The sequence below is a fragment of the Apteryx rowi genome, unplaced genomic scaffold, assembly GCF_003343035.1.
Source record: "Apteryx rowi isolate R43461 unplaced genomic scaffold, aptRow1 scaffold_400, whole genome shotgun sequence".
Taxonomy (NCBI): Eukaryota; Metazoa; Chordata; class Aves; order Apterygiformes; family Apterygidae; genus Apteryx; species Apteryx rowi.
In genome coordinates this window covers 364,897-387,114 of record NW_020450531.1, presented here as the reverse complement: position 1 = coordinate 387,114, position 22,218 = coordinate 364,897, and the positions used below count along the sequence as shown (strand labels likewise).

Here is a 22,218-nt window from a genome sequence, read left to right as displayed (position 1 = left end):
CCCTGCACTCCTGCAGCCCACCTAGCAAACAAACCGCCTGGGAGCTGAGGCCATCTCTGAGCTGCCTGCTGTCTCAGAGTGTGGGGTACTCTGGCTTTTGGTCACTGAAGGCGTTTGGCAGGGAATCAAACAGCCGAGGAGGAAAAGCCAAAGCAACCACATTACCCATCCATTATCACTTCCCTCACTGCAGCTTTGGCTCTTATCAGACTCCAGAGAAGCAGTGGCTTTTGAGAGCAATGGCTCCACTACAACGCCAGCCTGTTTAGTGCCTTCCTATTTCTGTGCTATGAATTCACATATCCAGCCCATACTGTAGTTCACCTTCAGTTTGTCACCGCTGCACACTTCGTTATCCTGGGATTTCCTGTGGTTGGGAGGTGCACAAATGTCAAGGAAACCCAGCCACAACCATCCAGCCAACAGTAGCGTAAAACTGCCAACACCAACCTATATCTTGAGCAGACACTCGTGATATCCTAAGCCTGGCTTCACAAATCCCTRGGGACTGCACTGCACCACCACTCAGCCTGGCTCTAACTCTTGGTTGTCCTGGGCCTGAAGGAAACATTCCCACACAAACCTTCCTAACAAAAGAGGAAGTTTTATTATCTTGCTTCAGGGAAGCAGAGTTTATGAACAGGCCGTTTCTTTCATTTTCTCCCTTGGAAACCTTGCAGGGCACCCCTTTAACTTCAGCCATTTATGATCATCCCACTTCCTCCATGGGTTCACACAAGCTGTGAGAAAAGGCAGCACCATCATATTTTATCAGCAACCCTACAAATCAAATCTTTAAAAGGAAGAAAGCATTGGATGGAATTGGAGACCAGCAGACCAGTGGAGCAGGGCAAGAGAAAAGTGAAAAGGGGTATTGCTCATTTACGTTAAAATCCCTGCATTTATTTTCTGTATTTAATGGCAAACAAAAATTTTCTTACCTCTTGACCTTGAAGAGCCTCAGCAGCCACTTCCTATCCACATTTGAGCTATATGAAGATGTACATATTCAAAGGGGGAAAAAAGCAGCAAGCTGGTTTGTTCAATGCTGAGCTACTTCAGGCATGTGGCTCCCGTTAGGCACAGCACAGCCCCCAGCTGCTGCTGCTGCTTGCAAAGGGGACACAGGTGCAGCAGGAGCAGCCAAGTGAGTCAGCCCAGGCCAGGAGAGCGGCCAGAGCAAAGGCCTCTAAACCAGCAGCAGCTGATGAAAACCCAAACAGTTTCAAGAGGGCTCCTGTGCACCCTCTTGGCCCTGCAGTCTTTCCCTCTAAGGCATGTCAGAGCAAAGTACCCTGTGTTTGGCTTCTTCATTAGGTCAGTGAAGCTCTAATTTGTCCACTGTTATTACATTGTGTTGCATGTCACTAAAAACCAGTCTGGATAATCATTCCATTGCATTTTGAAAATGTTCCTCTTTTGATAAAAGGCTCTGAAAAGACAGTTAAACTCCTTTAGAAAGCCATTCTTTTCTAATCACAGAATAGCTGGGGCTGGAAGGGACCCCTGGAGACAGTCTGGTCCAACCCCCTGCTCAAGCAGGGTCAGTTAGAGCGGGTTGCTCAGGGCCGTGCCCGCAGTTTGGTTTTGAGTATCTCCAAGGATGGAGACTCCACAGCCTCTCTGGGCAACCTGCTCCAGTGTTTGACCACCCTTAGAGTAAAAAAAGGCTTTTTCTTATGTTTAAACAGAATTTCCTGTTTTTCATTTTGTATCCATTTCCTCTCGTCCTGTCACTGGACCCCACTGAGAGGAGCCTGGCTCTGTCTTCTTTACTAACCCCCATCAGGTACACAGATAGGATCCCCCTGAGCCTTCTCTTCTACAAGCTAAACAAACCCAGCTCTCTCAGTCTCTCCTCATTTGACAGGCACTCCAATCCCTTAATCAGCTTAATCATTTAAGTATGATAATTTATTTCAAGTTCACTTAAAACTTTCCATAGACCCGTTGCATTTGTTGGTGTAGTTAAAACAACCAAAATCTTTGTGGCCTTTGCTGGATTACATATTTGAGTTTCTTACTCTAAAGTTTGATTTTAATAGCTTCTGTCATGCAGTCATCACCCTGAAGAAAGTTATCAAGAAGGCAGACTGATAAGGGCAAGGACTTAATTTACAACACAGGAACAATAAGCAAATAATGCTTAGTAGAGTTATACAATATTTGCACTTACTTTGAGTTGGAGGTGACTAGTGCACAGGAGCTATATAATGCCATGTACTTTAAAAGCAGTAGTTTCATACAGCCTAAGCAGGCGCATGCGTTACTTTTTGCGCATGCTTCTCTAGGCAGCAATATGATTTTGGCAAACTCATTGGCCTGTCAGTTCATTTTCTAGCTTGGACTGATTTTTGTTTTGCACAAGGAACGTTAATTGTTTCGATTCACTTCCCCATTTGGAAGCAAGACTAGAGCCAGTCCTTTCCCACCATTCGCATGCATCTTGTTTGCTTTTCAAAGTGAAATCATTTTCCTACATGCCTTCTGTAAAACTTGCTACAAAGTTCCCAGCAGCTAGGTCCAGGCAGTCCCATAATACCAGTAGTGAAGGAGACATGTCAGTCTTGATATGTTACTTTGAAAGACACAAGACATCACACCTGGCTAAAACACCTTTGGTTCACTTTCTGTAAAACAAAGTATATACAAAAATGACATGAATCCAGTGTTTTATCAATCTAATGCAGTGTCTGTTAACTGGCTTAAAAAAAGAAAAAGCTTTAAAAATGAGCACCTTTATTTAATGACTTGTGTGAGACAGCCTTTCTCTCTCTGCCTGTTAAAGCCCAAGACAAGAGCTTCCATCCAGCAAACAAGCCAGCTGGATTTCACTGGTAGCAATCAGTAAGGTGATATCCCCAATGGTTCAGATTTTCTTTTAAGGGGTTGGTAAAAGGCCCCTGTGTTATTCAGTCAATTTGCCGGGATTACAAATTCATCTAAAAGATGGGGTACATCTGATTTCAGTACATAGCCAGATTTTTGAGATTGCATAAGCAAGCAAGGAATCAACCCAGCCTAATTTCCCCATATTTACAGAAAGGAAGATAATCCCCTCAAGGAATAAGTTCCCTCTCCTATTTTGCAGTAACTGTTGTGGTGCTGATGCTGTTTCACTTTGAAAAATTCTAACCTTTTCTTAAAGCTTCCAGGCTATGTATTTGTAGAACCAAATTATTTTACTATTATAAAGCTATACAGTTGTCAGTTGTCTTATAACAGGAATAATCAATGAAATTAAATAGCATTAGAAAGGGGAATGCCTTTCCATAGAAAAGGAAATACATTTGCACCCAACATCTATTTGATGTTGTGACTTTCCCTACAGGAAGGCACAGAAGCCAAATATACGTATATAGTCCCAGATACAGATTTTGGAAGGGATAGCTTTGGAAGCTTCACTGCTTCAGAGTACACATTTCTGCATGCTTTGTTAAAAATAGATTAATATGCATCTGTTCCAGCATGTCCATCCTGGATACACACTCATCCTAAATTACATACCATTCATTGACATTTAACTGCCATCTTTCCAACCCCACACCTTCAGTCCAAATGGTTTCCTCCTGCCAGACATTTGAAATAATGGTCCTGAATTTAATGGCAATATATTTTTTGGACACACCAAGGAAAAAAACCACCACACACACAAACTAGGAACATTTACGTGAGTAATATGACTATATTTATTAATCCCAATGACAGCTTAATTCAGCATCTGTAAATGTTGTATGATGAAGATCTCTACAATGCAAACAATGAGTATTGCTTTAGAGTGGAAAGGATTATTGGTGCAATTTGTGCAGCCAACACAAAATGGATGAATGCTTAATTCAGAAAACTAAAATATCAGTAATCTTGTTATATGGATGTTGAGAAAAATACAGAAGTTCCTGGAGAGAGGCAAGAAGGGCATTTGAACAAAAGACTCCATATAACACATTACCACCCAGTTCTGGCAATACAAATCTGGTTCTTACTCAAAGCCAAAGGCAAAGTAAGGTGTACAGTCACCAAACAGAAGAGAATCAATTTTAAAGTTGCCATAGTTCACAGTGCAACATTGTACTTGCTTTAGCTTTAATACTGATTCCAGTAACCATTCAGTCATTTTGCATCAGATAAGCAAGCATAACTTTTGGAATTCTGTTTCAAATCAGCAAGTGTTGACTTTAAGCTTTTTTTTTTTTTTTAAAAAAAAACTCATTATGTTTTAAAGTATTTTCCCAATGAAGAACTAATAAAAGAAACTTTGCAAAGGCCTGTCTGCTGTTCAAGAAGAAAGTTTGTTATTGTAAAGCTTCTGAAACAGTAAATATATTGACAGACATAGAATGAGCTGGCAGCATTTCTTTAAGCTGTAGAACTGTCTCCCAAGACAAGTTCCTGGAGCATCTTAAGAGAGATCCTGAGCCATGGAATGAAGTGGTCCAAGACCCATCTTCCTCCCTGTCCTCTACCAGCACCACCAGTAGAGGATGGGCAGTTAATTTTTGTTCAGGTTTCCTAACTGACTGATACCAAGATTCATCTTGTAGGTTACAAATTGGAATTCACTGCTTTTGCATTTAGGGACCCTCAGTTGGAGAGGAAAAAAAAAGTAAAGGTAAGTAGCAAGACAAATCACAACAAAAATTCTGCTTTGGACAAAGAACAGGATTTTTTTTATAGAGCTTTTAGTTTAATTACTGTAAGTCTAGAGCCTCTTCCAAAAACAGAAAAAAGAACATAACAGTGACAAGTAGAGGCAAAGCAACAGGCTTTGCTTTCAACTAGATGTGTTTGCTGTTCATGCCAACAAGCGCAAGGGACATGCAGGTCTGCACTTTTCAGCCCCGTTGTACTGTCTCCCACCTCCAAACCTCCACAGCATATAGGGAACCAATAGCTCAGGTCTCTTATGTCAGAGCCCTGGAATTAATAATTCTAGCAATTTCTAAAAACATCTGTACTTCCCTTCCATTCCTTTCATTCTTCCATTCAAGCAAATAGCAGCCTTGCTCCAAACCTCGTGAAGGCAGGCCATGGCACTTGTACACACAGGGCCCCAGCAGGTGCTGGGCATAGTTGACTGAAGATCTGGAAAGTGTGGGCAATGCTATTTCAGTCCCAAAGGGATGAGGGTCAAGGAGTTGATTCCTTCCCTCCCTCCTCCCACCAAGCATAAGCAGCCCCCCCCCCCCCCCCGATAAGTTTTGTGTACAGGCAGTCCTCCACATTCAAGGAACTGCAGAGAATCAGCTGTTCCTCACAAAGTTAGTGATTTGTCCTTACTCTTAATAGGTCAGTTTACTAGTAACTAAACCTCTCAAAAACAGTAACCTCAATAGCTGCTTTCTACAGTGTAGAGAGAATACCTCATTTACAGCTTTACCCACACTTATAGTGGAACAGAAAGAGCTTCAAATGCAAGTGGAACTGGCTGATAGTCCCGCAGTAATACATTATAGAAACTTTTTTGTATTACAGGGCCAATTTAAGATGCCCTGCTTATAACTTATACTATTAAACTTTCACAACTTTATACAAATTCTTAATGACGTTAAAAACACTGTAAAAAACACCTTAAGGCACAAAAAGTTAAATGAAAATACAGCACACTTGAAATCTTAAAACAGCCAATTCAAAAGAAGCTGGCCTTGTAACAAGTACACCATTCATTTATACATGTTAAGCTTCACTATCATATATTACAAACAGTAAATATAGGACAAAATGTATGCTGCTCAGCATCTACTACACTTTTTCATTAGTACCAACCCGCATCCCTAACTATGAGGGCTAATCTGTGGTTACACATAGGAATTAAAATAGCTTACAGATCCATCAAATGATTTGCCATGAGCAGCTATGAACTACCAGTATGTATTTAGGTATCCAGATATAGCAACATAAATTTGTTTTGTAACTGTGGAATGTGGCATGGTTCAGCCTCAGTGCATTTCTCAACTTGTTAAAAGCAAGGAAGTTCGGATGTAAAAAACAAGTCAAAGTTTTCCAGCTTCAATCACTGCAATTTTAATTGAACTTTGAAAGTTTATGTAACCCAAACAGATTGTCTTGGGCAAATGACTGAACAGTAAAAGAAAGATGCCTATGAAGAATACTGGCTTGACTCTAACAGTGGTCAGCACTGTGGGTAGGAAAACGTGTAATGCAGCTACTGTTCCTCACTTCCATAAATGCCCATATAACACAACTACTCTGTGGGCTCAAAGATTCTTGTTTAATTTCTATTAATTGCCAGCCAGTTATCCAAAGAAATCTTTCATGGTATGAGTCTACCAGGTTCCTGTCTACAGGAAGAAAAAAAACAGCAAATGACTAATTTCTCCGGAGTACTAAAGGTATCTCTGGATTACAATATAAAACACATTCAAATTGAATTATTCAAGTACCACTGGATGTTTTATTATATAAAGGTCTTCATGGAGTGAGATGTTGTCCTACCTACATGTATATTCAATATGTAATTCAGTAGGAGAAATGTCTGATGGAACTGTTTAATTTGGGAGCATTTTTTCTGATGTGGCTTCAAATGAAGGCAACCAGATTACTGGCAATGAAGCATTATAGAAAAATGCACATTTCCTCACACAATGTCCCAGTGCTTTTCCTTCAGCTTTTTCTTTACTAATGCTTTCTCCCACCCTTATAGTAATACTAATCAGATCACACCAACACTGTTTGTATTTTATTAATAAGCCATTTACCTTTTGTGTGAAGGAGGAACTGTAATAGTAGCACAGAGCACTGAACTCCTGTTCATTAAAAAGAGTAAGAACATTCCTGGTACATGTTTGAAATTAGGAAAGAGTCTGTTGCAACATGGAAAAAAGGAAAAACTAGCTTAAGAATTTCTATTCATTGTTTTATAGCAAGAAAACTTTTGTCAGGGTTTATTATAAAGGAACAGCATAAGGAAACCAAATAAATAGTTGAACAGTTAACAGTATGCAATATAATAGCACTAAACTTCAATTACATAAAAACTAAACTTTGGAACAGCATCAGTATGAAAGATTTCTTAGAAAACTAGGACTCTGTCCAAGAGCCTCAGATCTGTACATTGCAAAAAACAGTTTTGATGCCCAGGTGGTCCCTGCTTTATCCTCTATTGGGGGACCCTGTCCATTGAGAACTATGACCCATCCACGCAGCTCTCTAATCCCACTCTGCCCCATCATACACATACTGTTTTATCAAATGTCTAAGGGAGAGTGATTGGGAAGCATAAGGAATGAGGTGTGCTTCATTACTTGAGAAAGGGGTATCCTTTTCCTCAGCTGATAGCTATATTGAAGAAGGTTATGCAATTTAGCCTAAGGATGCTTCTTTCCTCCTTTCAGCAGCTGTTAGAGGAACAGAAAGAAGTCAGCAATGACCCCATGCTCCCAGTAAAATCCCAGCTAGGTCCAGGGCAGGGGGGGAGGGACTCCCCTCAAGGCCTTATTTATCATTAGTTGGACCAACATTTTGAAGTCAGCGGAGAGAACATCAATAGCTTCAGTAGAGCTACTTTAAGCTCTGTGTCATTTTTCCCTCTCATCAACACACTTCGGGCAGTCATATCAAGCTGGATTGTATTAGGGCATCTAGCCCAACACAGGAGAAGGCAGCAGTCTCTGCTAGTTCTCAGGAGTGCCTTATTTATGCAAACTTGTCACCCAGGACCAGGATTCAGACCAGGATCTTACTGTGCTCCCAAATCATGAAGCATCTCTGCTGTGATCTGGAATTGTTCACTGATGCAGATTTCTTTACCCGTGGGACACGTCTATCTCTTGCTAGATAAACCCAGCCCACAGTTAGCTTGGCTCCAAGCCAGATTAGTCTGGGTCTTTAACTTGATATAAACTCAAAGAAATATATACATGGTATACCTTCACAATCTGTAGGTCAAACCAGTCAAATTCTCTCCTTGTACAATTGTTAAATCAGTAGATAGTTCCACTGAAGTCAGGAGTGATAAAAGGTGTTTGAAGAAAACCCAACATCTTATATTTGCATTAAATGGCAAAATATATCCTAAAAAATACTCCCTTTTTGGCATCTGTCACTGAAACACTTCCTCTCATGTCAACTTCTCCAGAACATTGGAACAATTAACAAAGACTCTGCTATCCAGAGACAAAAATCGGAAATAAAAATGCAAACAAAAATAAGTTTTTATCCTTGTTAAATTCCTGTCAGCCACTTGAAATATTGTTTAACTGTTCCACAAAATTAAAAGCTTGGCACATTTTCCATTTATGAATGTTTTCCTTTATCTAGAACATCTATTGCATATCAGAGATTCCCTTGACTAAGATATTTTTGTTGTTTAGTGGGAACCACTGCCTTTCAGTTACAGCTATGAAGCTCTACACAGTTCAGTAAATGAATTCTCCTGGTAACTCTTGCAGCAATGGTTCCTCAAATTTAAATCGTTTGGAAATGGCTTTCTGCTTAGTTACTTTTTCTTTTTCTGACTGCCTACATTGTCCCAGTGTATATGAAGCCACTACAATTAGTTCTTCTGTCACTATTGATTCTTCCTCTTCAGTTTTCTCAGCATCTACAGATTTTCCAGAGGCAGAATCTGCATCTCTCTGGACAACATCATTGTTCTCCCCTCCTGTATTCTTACTCCAGACCCTGTGAGCAGGATTATCACTTTGTTCTAGCCATGGATGTTGAAGACATTCTTCAGCAGTTGCCCGCTCCCTGCAGAGGAAGGAAAGTGTTAAAAGAAACGTTAAAGTGAACTTGAAATCTAATACTCTGAATATGAAATCCATACAAATTATTCCAAGGATATGACTGGATTAAACACTGACTGATGCAACTATTAAGAGTTGTGCTGATTACTACCTTTTGCCAGAAAAAGTCCAACAGCAATCCAAGGAAATGAATTAGTAAGTTATTATTTTAAATAAAGAAATTAGTAGAACCTCAATAATTTATATATATATACACACACACACACACACATATATATATACATACATATATATATATATATATATAAATTATCCAATCCTTGCATTCTTCAAGTATCTCCATTGAGAAACAGCAAGCAATTTCAATAGCTGACAAGTCCCATGAAGAATTGGTTCTACAGATAACGTCTTCTGTTTTGAAAACTGGAATTTCTGATTTGCCTCCCATTGAGAGAAGCACACTAGTGAACCAGAAAAGAGTAAGGTACTTCACCAAATCATCAAGAATAGAAGGCTCAAAGCACAGTTCATTTACAAATGCCACCAGCAAGGTACATATAAAGAAAGTGAGTATACTGCACCACACATTTTACTTCATTTCCAATTTTCCAAAATGAATTAGTTATAATTACTAACACTTGGGTACATTCAGAACATACAAGTTTGGAGGGAAATGGAGAACTTCTTTTCATATACATAAAAATTGATAGTACATAATGAAATGTGAATAAGCAAAGTACCCTTGGTTCTTCTGGTATCAGAAGAAAAATGCAAGCATTAAGTGTATTTAAAAATGAATCCAATCTGACATATTAGCATATACAATTGTATATTTTACTTACTCAGGTTTTTTAACCAGCAGAGTTTTGATGAAATCCACAGCAGACTCCGATATGAGGTCAAAGTCTTCTCCAGAGTAACTTATGTTCATTTGAGATATGTTTAAGAATGTTTCTTGCTTATCATCTCCCAAGAAAGGTGATATCCCTGTTAACATGACATATGCCAGTACTCCAATGCTCCTAAGTTAAAAACGGAAAATGGAAAAGTTGATAATTAAAAAACAAACAAAAAACCCCAAACACTTTTCAATAAAGTTATGATGACCAATAATTTTTTCAACTTACCACATGTCTGTTGCTGTACTGATTGGGTCATAACTCAGAATTTCAGGAGCTGTTCAGGAAAAAAGATGCTTTTTTGTCATATGCAGACATCACATTATGTAGTTACATAGTGCAATAACAGGCACGTGGTATAATTTAATAATACAAGCCATCTGGAGTGTGACAGTCATTTGAAATAAAGATATTTCTATTCAAGTTATTTAAACAGTTACTGTCATTTGTTGGTTGAAAGTGTTCCCCTCCCCCCTCCCTTTCCCTTTACTGTCAACTTCAGAAGGTCAGACCAGTCTCTCTCCCAAATAAGGAAATCCTACCAAAATTTCTTATGGAAAAATAGTTTCAAATATTCCATATTCCAGCACTGAAACCCATAAAGAATATACTACACAACTTCTCAAAGATATCTTCAAGTACTTTTTCAAGGTCTGGCACGATTTGATTTTTTTCCTGGAAAAAATGAAGGGATGCAAACCAACCAGGGCTAAAATATTATCCTTTGTAAAAGGCTGAATACGTGCTTTTCAACCTTTAATCCAAGTAATACTTGTTATCACTGTTGGTCAGAGTTATCTAAAGTGTATACTCATCTGCAACACAGGCACACAATTATCACTCATTAGACTGCCATGGCATGTCACTTCCAGCTTTACAGCAGCACCACATCCAAGTAATACTCGAGTCCTTCAACACAGGAGTAACTCAGCCAGGCTGGCTTTCAGCAAATTTGGAGGTAGTTTTTAATCTTAACTCCCCAAAAGCCTGACTAGTTCAGTCCAAGACATCATTGTTTCAGTAACAACTTACCTACGTATTCTGGAGTTCCCATAATTTCTCTTAGTTCCTCACTGCTCTTCATTATTCTGGAAAGGCCAAAGTCTACTATCTTTATGTCACCCAGAGGAGATTTACTGGTTAGTAGAATATTTTGGGGCTGAAAAGCAAAACAAGCAGACTTTTGAGATCACTCAAGTCTAATGTCTATGACAACACAATATTGCATAATTAATTTAGACTGTAAGTAGCAACGATGCATTCCATAACAAGTACAATACCCAGGATTTGTTTTTCCAGGATGAACCTGAACAGACATGTAGGCTAAAAGGAGCGGCAGGATTTTAAGTTTATGACTGAGAATCAAGCGCCTGCCTTTCTTAGCTTAGAACACAAAAAAAGGCATCCAGTACCTATAGTTTAACATCTGCATATAAAGACCTCCACATCTGTACTTTTACTCCTTCATGCCAACTTTCTCCCTCACCCTTCTTGCTTTCTTCCAATAGGTAGTGTAAAATTCTTCTTGCTGAAGGGTCTTCAAAAACCATTTAATCATGTAAAAACAAAACACCCACAGAACACACGAAACTACTTTGACTACACCTGTTTAAAGAAAGTCTGTTGCAACTGACCTCAATCTTGTTCAAAGTATGAACAATTGTATTATAGAACACTAACTGAAGAACAGTTTAAAAAATACAGCGGCCTGAAAAACAGGTTTAAGAGCATCACCTTTGGATAAACTTGTTTGCTTTGACGTCACCAGATTCTGGCTGTCATTCTTCAAAGCTGACTTTGTGGCCATGAAGTGCCTTACCTTTTATTTTGAATGCTACCTCAGTTAAAAAAAAWATATATATATATATCTGAAAACTACCTTTAGACAGCAAGTTTTACAGATTTTTGCAACGGAAGCATGTCTGGAGGGGGGGCGGGGGAAATCCCTGCCACCCCCAGGCCATTTTTCACATTGGGTTTCATCATTAACTTTTCCAAAAGGTAAGACTGACAGTTTACACTGCCTTCATGCCTCTGGTTAGCCTGAGTTCCATGAAATAGATGAAACCTTTATTTATTTATTGAGACCCTGGATCATCTTGTAACACAGATCGTTGAGAAGGAAGAGGGGCAAAAGTCTAAGAACACAGAAGCAACTGCTGACTGATAACCCAACTGGATTACACCATCCACATTTACTCTGTTTCCCTAGTCGCTGGGCCATCCCCTCTTCTTCCCCTAATCAGTCATGATGTCATGATTTCACACTGATAGCTTTGCTTTTGATCATAGAAATGAAACTGTAAAAGAACATTTTAAAAAGCTTGGCCAGTTCTCCTTGCTGCAAGACCTGACTATAATTAAAATGCTTTCATTCCCGAAAAGTTAAGCCATTGGTATTTAAAACTCCACGAAGCTGTCAATCTATTTTCTATTTGTGAATGTATGTAATAAGAACAGCTTATTTTTTGCTTAAAAGCTGGGATCTGGTTGCCATACAAAAGCTTTTGTAACTACACATTACCATATGCTTTACAGTTCACATTTGTTATTCTGTATTTGTATTAGAAAAGCAAACATCCAAAAAAGCTGCTCACACTGCCCTCATTAGCATCTTGGGTGTACTTCCCAATGGGAAATTTAGTTACTTTGTGAAAAACAAATAGAAAGTATGAGAAAAGCATTCATTCCCTATATTTGAATGAAAAAAGTTTAGTGAAACATTTCATGAAACCCTTAAGCCCTATGTTGTAATAATATTTCAGTAGATAATATAGTTGCCAAAAGAACTTTTTATTGGGTGCTTTTTTTCTTTAGCTCTCATTACCTACGACACACTTATGTGGAACAAAGCCCATCTATAGTTCAAGCTAAGTCATAATCCTAATCAATTCATATTGAAGCATCAGTCACATTTTCTTTTAAAGAATCATTATGAGATTGAAATGAAATGACAGTCTAAATTTCAGCATGAAATCTTCATGATACCATAGGCGAAGGAGGAAGGAGGAAGGAGGAAGGAGGAAGGAGGAAGGAGGAAGGAGGAAGGAGGAAGGAGGAAGGAGGAAGGAGGAAGGAGGAAGGAGGAAGGATCCTTGACTGAAAAGACAATCTGAATGGATGTACTTCAGTACAATATTGGTATGTAGAAAAAAAGACTAAAAACAATCAGTGAGTCTAGCCCAATGTCCTGTTAGAATGGCCAGAGCTAGACACCTTGGGAAAAATTATAAAACAAGGCAAATTAAGTTGTATCCCCCCAGGCATACTGTCAAAAGTCAGAAATTTGGGCTTCAGGCTTAGATACATCAGTTGTACTTCTACCATCATTGCTTAAAGGAGTAGCAATGGAAAGCATCGTAAGTGTTTGCAGGTGCTAACCAAGAGTCTTAAATTTTGCACTTAAAAATGGAACTAAACTACCATCACACAAAAGAGCACAGCCTTCCCGATTCTGTGAACTTCTGCACAAAGGCACCTTTCAAAATCTGAAAGGAAGTTACAGCAACAGATACAAAGATCAGTTCTCATCTAGGATTTTATTCTTCAAGTCACAAATTATTTCCAATTAGTATTCTTAATAAAAATGGGACACACAATTCAATCCTACCTTGCAAGCAGAAGTTTTGAAAACTGGTAAACTGACCATATAATGGCAAAATCTGTTGGCAAGTTTGCCATTATTCTAGAAGATTCTATAAACCCTTAGCCCTAATATTTCTTGAAACCAGCTAAAGGTACAAGAAGAGTATGATTAAAGATGTATAACAAAGATAATCTTTTTAAAATGCTCAGTGCCTCACATTAACCTGTAACAGTAATGAAGTTAGATATCTAACTTTATAATACTGTAAATAAATAAATAAGGTATTCAAAACCTTAAAAGACAAGACGACAAGTAATTATCCAAGGAATAATAAACAGAAATAGGAAAAACAGATTAGTTAGAATACTCAGGCTACATTGTGTACAAAGATAAAGTAGGCTCAGTCTGCCTTAAAAAAGAAATATTTAAGGACTCCTATATCTTTAATCCATTAAAACAGAACAACAGTGGAGAAAAAGGTAACAATGTCTCTAAAGAGTAGACATAGGAAGGCGGCATTGTATTTTATTCTGCAAAATAAGCAATAAAAATTCCACAAACTGAGAATTAAGGTTATAAACAAAACAGACTCCACAAACACCTGGACTCTCTATATCTGCTTAAAAACACATGGCTATGCCCTAATGGTTTTAAAATTTGAATTCAATATTAAACTATTTCTCCTTTAAAAATTAAAATGTTAATTTTTAACTCTTTCTTAATTTCTTGGATTTTTCCCTTTGATAATACGCAAGTTGCTACATTTCTATGTAATAAGCATTCAGCTGTAATCCACCTGGAATATTCAGCCGAGAAAATTAGTCTGTAATGTACTTCATAGTAGCCACTTCCTTAGTAATTGCGTTAATTTACTTTCTGAATACTGGTGTGAGTGACATCCTTCAAATAATGATTTTGCTAGCTGTCCTCACTGTACCTAACATTTTGAAAACAATACAGAAAGGAAGCTAGCTTGCTGGATAGCCAGAGTAATATATACCACAGGAGAGTGCTACTTGGCACACTCATTCTCCCTGACTCCAGGGCAGTTTAAGGCTCTTTACTTATCCCCATTGTATGGGACAGGCAGCGAGTCCTCCCTTACAGGAGGGAAGTCTGCCCATTCCCCCTTCCCCCCATCTTTTTAAAAATACTTTTCTTCCATTCCTAATCACCTTAAGTTTTTAATCAAACACCAGCTGAAGATCAAGTCAAACAGCCAAAGAAAACAAAGTAAGAAAGTCTCCCTTACTCTGCAGCTTTTACGCACCATTAAGAAGAGATGAAAGACTCCACAATAGAGTCCATGAACACTGTGCAAATTAAACAGAATGAACGCAGCACTGTTGAATGATATTTAATTTGCACTCAGTAGCATTATATTCGCTCCTTCTCCAAATCGAAACTAGATGATTCTATTGTCGTTAAAAATAAGTCAGATTTCAACCATCCTTCAGGAGATCCACCCTTTTGGAAAGAAACAGGTGGCAACTCTGCTAAGCCAAGTCAAAAAACAGTTTTTTTCCCTCCAGTATAGAATATAGTGTTCAGACTCACAGGGAAGATCTTGCAGCTGTTAAGGGGTCAGACAGCAGCCAAAGCAAGCTACCTATTAGTGCCATTGATCCTGTTGATTAGATTTTTAATATAATTCTAAGACAACAAGCTTTGTAAACAGTAACAATTACAATCACATCCTGACAACCATTTTGACTTGAATTCTTCTGGGGTAGAGTCTGACCTTATCTGAAGATTCCACAAAGAACTGAAGGGACCTTTATAAAGGTCTTTGTACAAGACAAATGAAAGGGAAGCCTTTAGAGACCCAAACATAAGAGCAGTATTATAGCACAAGGAAAACATTTTAGCAGGTATTTGTAAGATTTGATATTGGCTGACACATTGCTTGCCAGCAATACACTTTATGCAAGTCTTGCAAATGTTACCCTGCAAAACAAAGTATTTACTAAATTCCGAAGTGTTGTAAGATATTAGGGTAAAGCAACATTAGCCATATTACAAAAAAGAAGATAGTTTGAGGCCAGTGCGTTAATCAGCATGCAACCAAAAACAGCACCAAACTTAAATTTTTGATCCTTTGAAAAATGGGCTATTTTTCATGTCTTCCAAGGCATGCAGGTCAATCAATCCTCAGCAGTCATAGTTGTTAACTCTACAGATTTAATCATCTTTATTTGCCAATATCCTGAAGAGTTCCCTAAATCTTATTTCGCAAAGTCTTATATATCAGAAAGTAAACCACACTGTAAGTAGGACTCATTAAAACCCTTTTACTTTCTAAAAAGCCAAATTGCACACACTGCACTAATGTATAAACGTATGAAAACTCAAGCATATGACAAATTTGCTCTCCTAATTATAAAGTTATGAGCCAGTAAAGTAACACTGGATCTTTCAGTCAGTGAGAACTAGAGATGCTCTATTTCATAACATTAATTTTCTGATTTGTCGGAAAGTTTAAGTAAGCTTCTTCTAAACTTTGAAAAAGCTACCTGTATGCAAGTTGTAATCAACATTCCAGTCTACTTTTGCCATTAAGAAAGAGCTGTAGTCAAATAAAGCTCAATGCATTTCTGATTACAGATACCCAGCTGGTGTTATGTTAAGGAACACCACAGATTTAACTACAAAAGCTATGAATATATACTGTCCACAAGAGACATGTTTTAATTTTACATAATTTGCTTCAAGGAAATTTAATGGAAATAGTTTTGGCCAAGTATAGTACATGTACAGGCAAAGTGGAGACACCACATATCTTGTGTAAGCAAATTGGAACCTTAAGGGATTCTAACTCTTGTTTTTAATCCTTTTGAATCCTTATTCTCATATCACTTGCTAGAAGTTTCCCATTAGTTATTTTAGTACAGCTATTAATATTCTATGCATGTGTGAATAAATTAATGGGCCACAGAAAATATTGAAGGATCCCAGAGATAATTTGAATAAATAGTTAGGAAACAGCCATGAGACATTTGTCTGCAAATACTACCCATCATCTGCTTTAGCAAGTAATGAGCCATTTATCAGCTATGCTATACATAAAGTATGTATAGCTTGACTGGAATCTACTTGCAGCTTTGTACTACCACTAAAATACAATGAAGGACTAAAGGATCTCAGGAACAGAAAAAACATAGTACCTTACAACATATTCAGTAATCAACAGGGGGATTAGAAATGTAAGAAAACATTAGAAAATTTTAATGGAAGATTCTTTTTATGTTGCCTTGCTTAGTAATAATAAGGTAGCTCAACCTGAAAACTGAGAAATAGTTGGAAGCTGATGAAAATTAATTACAGTTTGCTACCAAAAGAGGATAATCATCTTCTGGATTCCTGTTACAGCTCTCAACCATACACAATACTCTGAATTTCTTAGGAAAATGGCAAATGAACTGTTCCCTTGTTTTTGTCAAAAATATTATTCAGTCAGAAAAAAAAAAGTTTATTCTAGCAACTCATGATAATTTATACACTAATAGGAATTTTGCCAACTGCTTGGCAGTAAGTGACAGCATTTAAATTAATCAAGTTCTAAAGCAATTTTTTTAAACAACTACTGAAGTGTTATAAACATACTTAATGCATTAATATACTGCTTACTAATCCTGTAGAGAACACTTTGTTCCGAAACATTAAACTTTATACTGCCAGTGTATCTGCCATCCTTCTGCTTCATTATAACTCAAGTCAATGCAAAAAACAAATCTATTTTTTAAATGGCTATATAAATATTTTTACTGTCCTTTAAAAGCAAGTCCAGGTCTTAACCAAAGTACTCATTCCCAAGTTAAGGAGCAATGAAAATTCACTTTTAAACTCACATTACTTAACCAATATAAGTTTACATCTGATATGCTCATAGAAATATATGAGCATATCATATTCTTCAGTATAACTCATCAACACAAAATCCAAATTTATTTTTAAATAGCTATATAATACCTAGACATTTTTATTGCACTTAAAGTCCAGGTCTTAACCAAAGTACTCAATCCCAAATTAAGGTGCAATGAAAATTCGCTTTCAAATTCATAACATACTATCCAACCAAAGTAAGTTTACATTTGATATGCTCATATCAACCCCTCAAAAGCCCAGCAACTTTAGTACGTACTGCATTCCAAAAGACGGAATTTTATGGTTTCAGGAATAACCGGTATAAAAGTGTTAATAATAAGTTAGCATTAGTACAACACATGATCAATAAGAAAAATCAGCAATTGAGTCAAGAAACTCACGAGAAAAATACAGCAAGAGTCTTACCTTTAAGTCAAGATGAACCACATTGTTTCTGTGCAAGAACGAAACTCCTTCTAAAATTTGCTTCATAAGTCGTTTAACATCTTTTTCTTTGAAGGCTTCCTCCCTTTCAGCCACACACTGGTCAAAAATTTCACCTCCAGCAGCACTATGGAACAATATGCCTTTTGTTATTTCAAAGAATAAGCAATAGCACCCATTTGGTTCTACATACACTTTTATTTAGAATAAACAAATCATGATCAGCAGGTAGTAGTGTCCCATAGAGATTTTTTTCCAGTTAAACATTTGGCAAGCTTTTATAGTCTAGGAAGAAAACTTCTGTGAAGTATGGCAGCCTAGGAGAGAAAAATCTCTCTCGCTTAAGTTAGAGAACATGAATCCTGCAGAAACCTTTGGGGATCTTTTGGAAAGATTAGCGCTCATCTCAAAGCATAGTCATTACATTTCTTTAATGGCAATGTTTACATCAAAGATGTGCCTTTTGCCATTTCTGTGGAAATGCACTGTAATTTGACCAAGATAAGACTTTGTAAATACAAAACAGTCCCCCCTTCCCATCATCCTCCCCACAACACTATTTGCACATACTCAAAAAGACTAATTGTAAAGCTTATAATGTGATTGACATATTTGTCTCTGGTATATAAGGATGCATTAAGTTTCTAAGTGGATTCCATCCAAAAAGTGCTTCTGAGAATTTTTAGCTCTCAAAGCTTGCTTTCTTAGTTTTTATATATTTAAATAAATAATATAAAGAAAAAAAATAAAAATAACTACAAAAAGGAACAAATAGAATATTTTTAAAGTACTCTGAAGCCATATGCAGTACCACCCCTGTACAGCAATGACTCTGGTGAACTGTTTCCTGTGTCCATGTAGCATCAGAAGTAAAATGAGTAGATGCTCCATCTTGAAACAAGAAGGGGCATAAGAACATTATAATGGGGCCATTTCGTACATGGATTGCCAAATTATTGCTCATCAAAGTATAAATGAAATTAACATGTACACATTTTGTTTCACATGAAATCCTATAATCATCCCTTAGTGAAAGATGGTAAAAGCCCTGGGGACAGTATCTTCTTCAGTTGCTCCAAACTGTGACATGCCAAACTTGACTTTCCACAAGCATTAATCTTTATTGATGTGTAACCACCTATTCTATGCCTTTGCTTGCTAATTTTTAAATAAATTAGATTAGCTAGATCATCAAGAAAGAAGAGAGGCATATTCAAAGATGCAACAGTAAACATGACAGTTCTACATGAATGGTGCATTTACATTATGTACCTCTAGAAAAGAGCATGTAAATACACTCAGAATTTTCATTATGCCAATACCAACTTTGCTGCTATAGTCTAAGTGCCTTAAAATGCCTCATGGTATACAAAAATTTTCTTTGCTTTAACAAATAGCCTCATTACCATTATTTGAAATTCTCCCTGCAGATCACCTTACAAGAAAAGAAATTTAGAAAAGGGTTAAGTTTCAAGATTTTCTCAGAAAAGTTTTATATTTCTATTCTGTATGCTGGCAAACTGTACAGTAGTATGATTTGCTTTATTAAAAAAGATTTTTTTTTTTTAAAAGTCCATTAAGTAATCCCTTTTATGTTGTATCAAAAGGGATAGCTCTGAAGGATAAACTGAGTTTTCATGAAAGGAGTAGCAATACTTTCACTCCTCCAGAAAAATTGCCTATACCAACATTCTTCATCACAGCTTCCTTCAGCATGTTATTATTTAATTCAAGGAAAATGGTAGTAACATTTCAGCTTTGGACAGGATTCAGATATCAATGACCTTTTAAAAAAAATGCACATTGGATACTATATTCTAATATTCTAGAACAAATTCCTTTAAAAAGAAAGGTCACTTGGATCAAGATAGGGGTAGAAAAGTGACTACCGTAATTAATGAAAGAAACAAAAATTAGTCTTTTTCAAGAATGCCATAATGTGCTATTGGGAAGATGCATTTAATTCCTTGTAGCAGTAAGTTATAGTTCACATACAGTGATAAAATCTACTAGCAAAATTATCAACATAGATCTATTTTACACCAACAAAATGGATTTTTCTGGTATAGCTCTACCACTTAAAATAAGCAAAATAGTACATCTGCTATTTAATTCTATGTGAAATAGGTTATTCCCCCCCAAAAAACAATTAATGTCAACCAAGGATCGTACTTCATTTTTAATAGACCCAGCTGAAAAAAATCAAAGAGGAGACTTAAGCCTTTTGTCTACTGTATGTCTGCTCAGTAGACATATCTTATAATTAAGTTATGCTAATGAACAATTAAGAACACTGAGGTTCACTGAAGAACACCAAGCTAAAATGCACACTCTCTAGAATTTTAGTACTACACTTCAAGAACCTTGAATTATATTTGTTAAAAGTCAAGGCAATAAAAGTTGAAGCAGATATTGTCCCATCACTGAAATCAAGAGAGACCTCTAGCATAGGAGAGAAGGGGGGCTGGGGGAATGGATCCAGAAAAGTTTTTTCAAAAGAGGTATTTAAGTAACTTGCAGGATTCTGAAGATGCCTAGGTTCATCAGCATCTTTAAGACGGACAAGGAAATATGGCCCTTGTAGAAATACACACCCACTTAATGACTTATAAAACATGGCCCTTCCCAGCCACCATTGACATCAATATACTTAGCTTTACATAAAAAGTTTCAGTGAATAGATGGTTTGATATGAAATGTTTCATTTTTATATCAAGTTTTTATTTTGGATATAGATATGACAACTTCTTCCAGACAATCTACTCTATCAAAAAGATACCATTTTCAGAGGAATAACTAGCAATCCTTTACACAAATGCAAGAGGATAAATTAATTACTGTAAGACTTTTGTACATCGTTGCTGTGGAGTGAGCATAATTGATTCCCTTTAAGCAGAACAGTCAGCTAGCTATGAGCCAGTACAGTCACAAGTGGTTGGAAACACAATGTCAAAATGAACTTGAAAAAGATTCTATTGCATGTCTATGCCAAATTTTACCAGGCTCCTTAACAATACTTTCAACTTGGTTATTCTCTAGCTCTATATAGTTCATAGTTCAGGGGAAAAAAAACCAACAACAAAAAAAAACAAGACAGAGAAGGGATTAAAATACCTGTTAGGAAAGTGTGAAAGTGTTATGGACACGTCATTACTATGATTTCAACACACACAGACCAAGAGTTCTCTGGTGTTTCACATTTATCCGTTTCTCCTCTAAGAACCCATCTTCCATTAAGTTGTATCTTTCTGACTGGTCATTATGAAATAACTGCTTTGCAAACCACTGGACCCACCCCTTCCACAGAGAATGTTCCTAGGATGTAAAAGCAAAGAAATGCAACAACATCTGTAGGAGAACAAGCCTTCTTAATTTGAAAAAAACACATAAGAAACTTTCAGAAATACGGTGTTTACAATACTTGATTTTACTAGTACAGACTCCCTTAGCTAGCTGTAAAAAGAAGTGTGAGAAGTAAGAATTCTTTCCAAACTTAAGAGCTACAGCAACTGGAATTCCTCATCTATTCTAACTTGTTTATGAAAGTACTGCTGTATTAGTAACTTCTCTCTAGTTTCAAGCAAAATCCAATTGCTCTTCATTGGTGAAAATCATGCTACCTTTTTAGCTTGTTTATGCTGATAAGCAGTAAAAAGTCATTTGAAAAGTCTGGAACATTAATCATGGTTACAATCATGATGTCTTTAAATTCAACTGAGATTGTTCATCTTCTTTCGAAGATATCTGAACAGTGGATTGTACAGAATTCAGCATACTTTTTTCAAGTGCACTTACAACATACTACCATAGTCATTTAGCATATCATCAGAAAAAGACTGAACAAATCTCTATTTCAATGTGTCTGAAAAATTTCATTTCTCCAGCTTTAATGGATCAGGCATTAAGGCAGGTCTGAAAGACTCAAAACTACAAATCCTCAGAGTACAGATATGTGGATAGCAAGTTCAAAGAATCCACTTGACTTCAAATGCTGAGTGAGATCATATATGGATATAGCCTGCAAGGGTCAAAAATTCACTTTCTGAATCTTGTGCTTTGTCAAAACCTTTCTTGAAAGGATTCTTTGGAAGATAATTGGAAATTCATTCATTTTCTGTACACAGAGCTTATATTACAGAAACAGCAAACCAAGGCTGTTGTAACACCATAAGCAAAGTTTCACATTCACTACTACTGACAGTCATACTCTCCTTTTCTTAGCTAGGCATACAATTTGATAGGAAGTAAGCAAGTGAATTTACTGAGAACTTCCTCAAGTGTGAGACTACCATAGCATACTGATATCCCCAAAGTCAGAAGTAACCGTGTAAATCCATCTCTGATGAGAGGACATATGGAAAGAAAGTACTGAAGATAGTAAAGAGCTAGAGGAAGCAACTAATACTGTATAAGAAGTTTTTTTCCTGCACCTTTCAGAAGAACTCCAGTTTTGATTTGAGACTATCTATAAAACTTTAAATTAAGCTCTAACAGACAAGGTGCTAACACTGGAACAGAACAATTATTTCTGACTGGAGTGTTTTTGCTTCAAATTCCATCTGTTGAATCCTATGCCAAATGAAGTTTCCTGCCAGCAGACCCTTACTTTATCCAGTTGTAGGACAATGAACAACAAATGAAACATTACACATCAAACCATCTATTCACACACAGGACAATAAGTAATGCCCAAGATGACACAAAATAGTAACATTGTCCA

At 36.9% G+C, this 22,218-nt stretch overlaps 1 protein-coding gene across 2 annotated transcripts in view; it reads right to left on the bottom strand.

Annotated features, from left to right (window-relative positions):
• Nucleotides 1-3,665: 3,665 nt before the first annotated feature.
• STK17A (serine/threonine kinase 17a) overlaps nucleotides 3,666-22,218 on the bottom strand; it is a 30,711-nt gene continuing 12,158 nt past the window's right edge. Inside the window, exons 3-8 of one of the 2 annotated variants that reach the window (XR_003255104.1) lie at nucleotides 17,481-17,625; nucleotides 10,637-10,763; nucleotides 9,833-9,881; nucleotides 9,548-9,727; nucleotides 6,717-8,709; nucleotides 3,666-5,082 (exon numbers count right to left, since the gene is read on the bottom strand). Coding sequence is in view for 1 of the 2 variants with exons in the window: in XM_026075288.1 (XP_025931073.1) it covers nucleotides 8,376-8,709; nucleotides 9,548-9,727; nucleotides 9,833-9,881; nucleotides 10,637-10,763; nucleotides 17,481-17,625 (835 nt within the window). In the remaining variant the exon portion in view is untranslated. Of the gene's footprint in view, nucleotides 5,083-6,675; nucleotides 8,710-9,547; nucleotides 9,728-9,832; nucleotides 9,882-10,636; nucleotides 10,764-17,480; nucleotides 17,626-22,218 lie in introns of those variants that run through there. The other variant, XM_026075288.1, reaches the window with a different exon arrangement.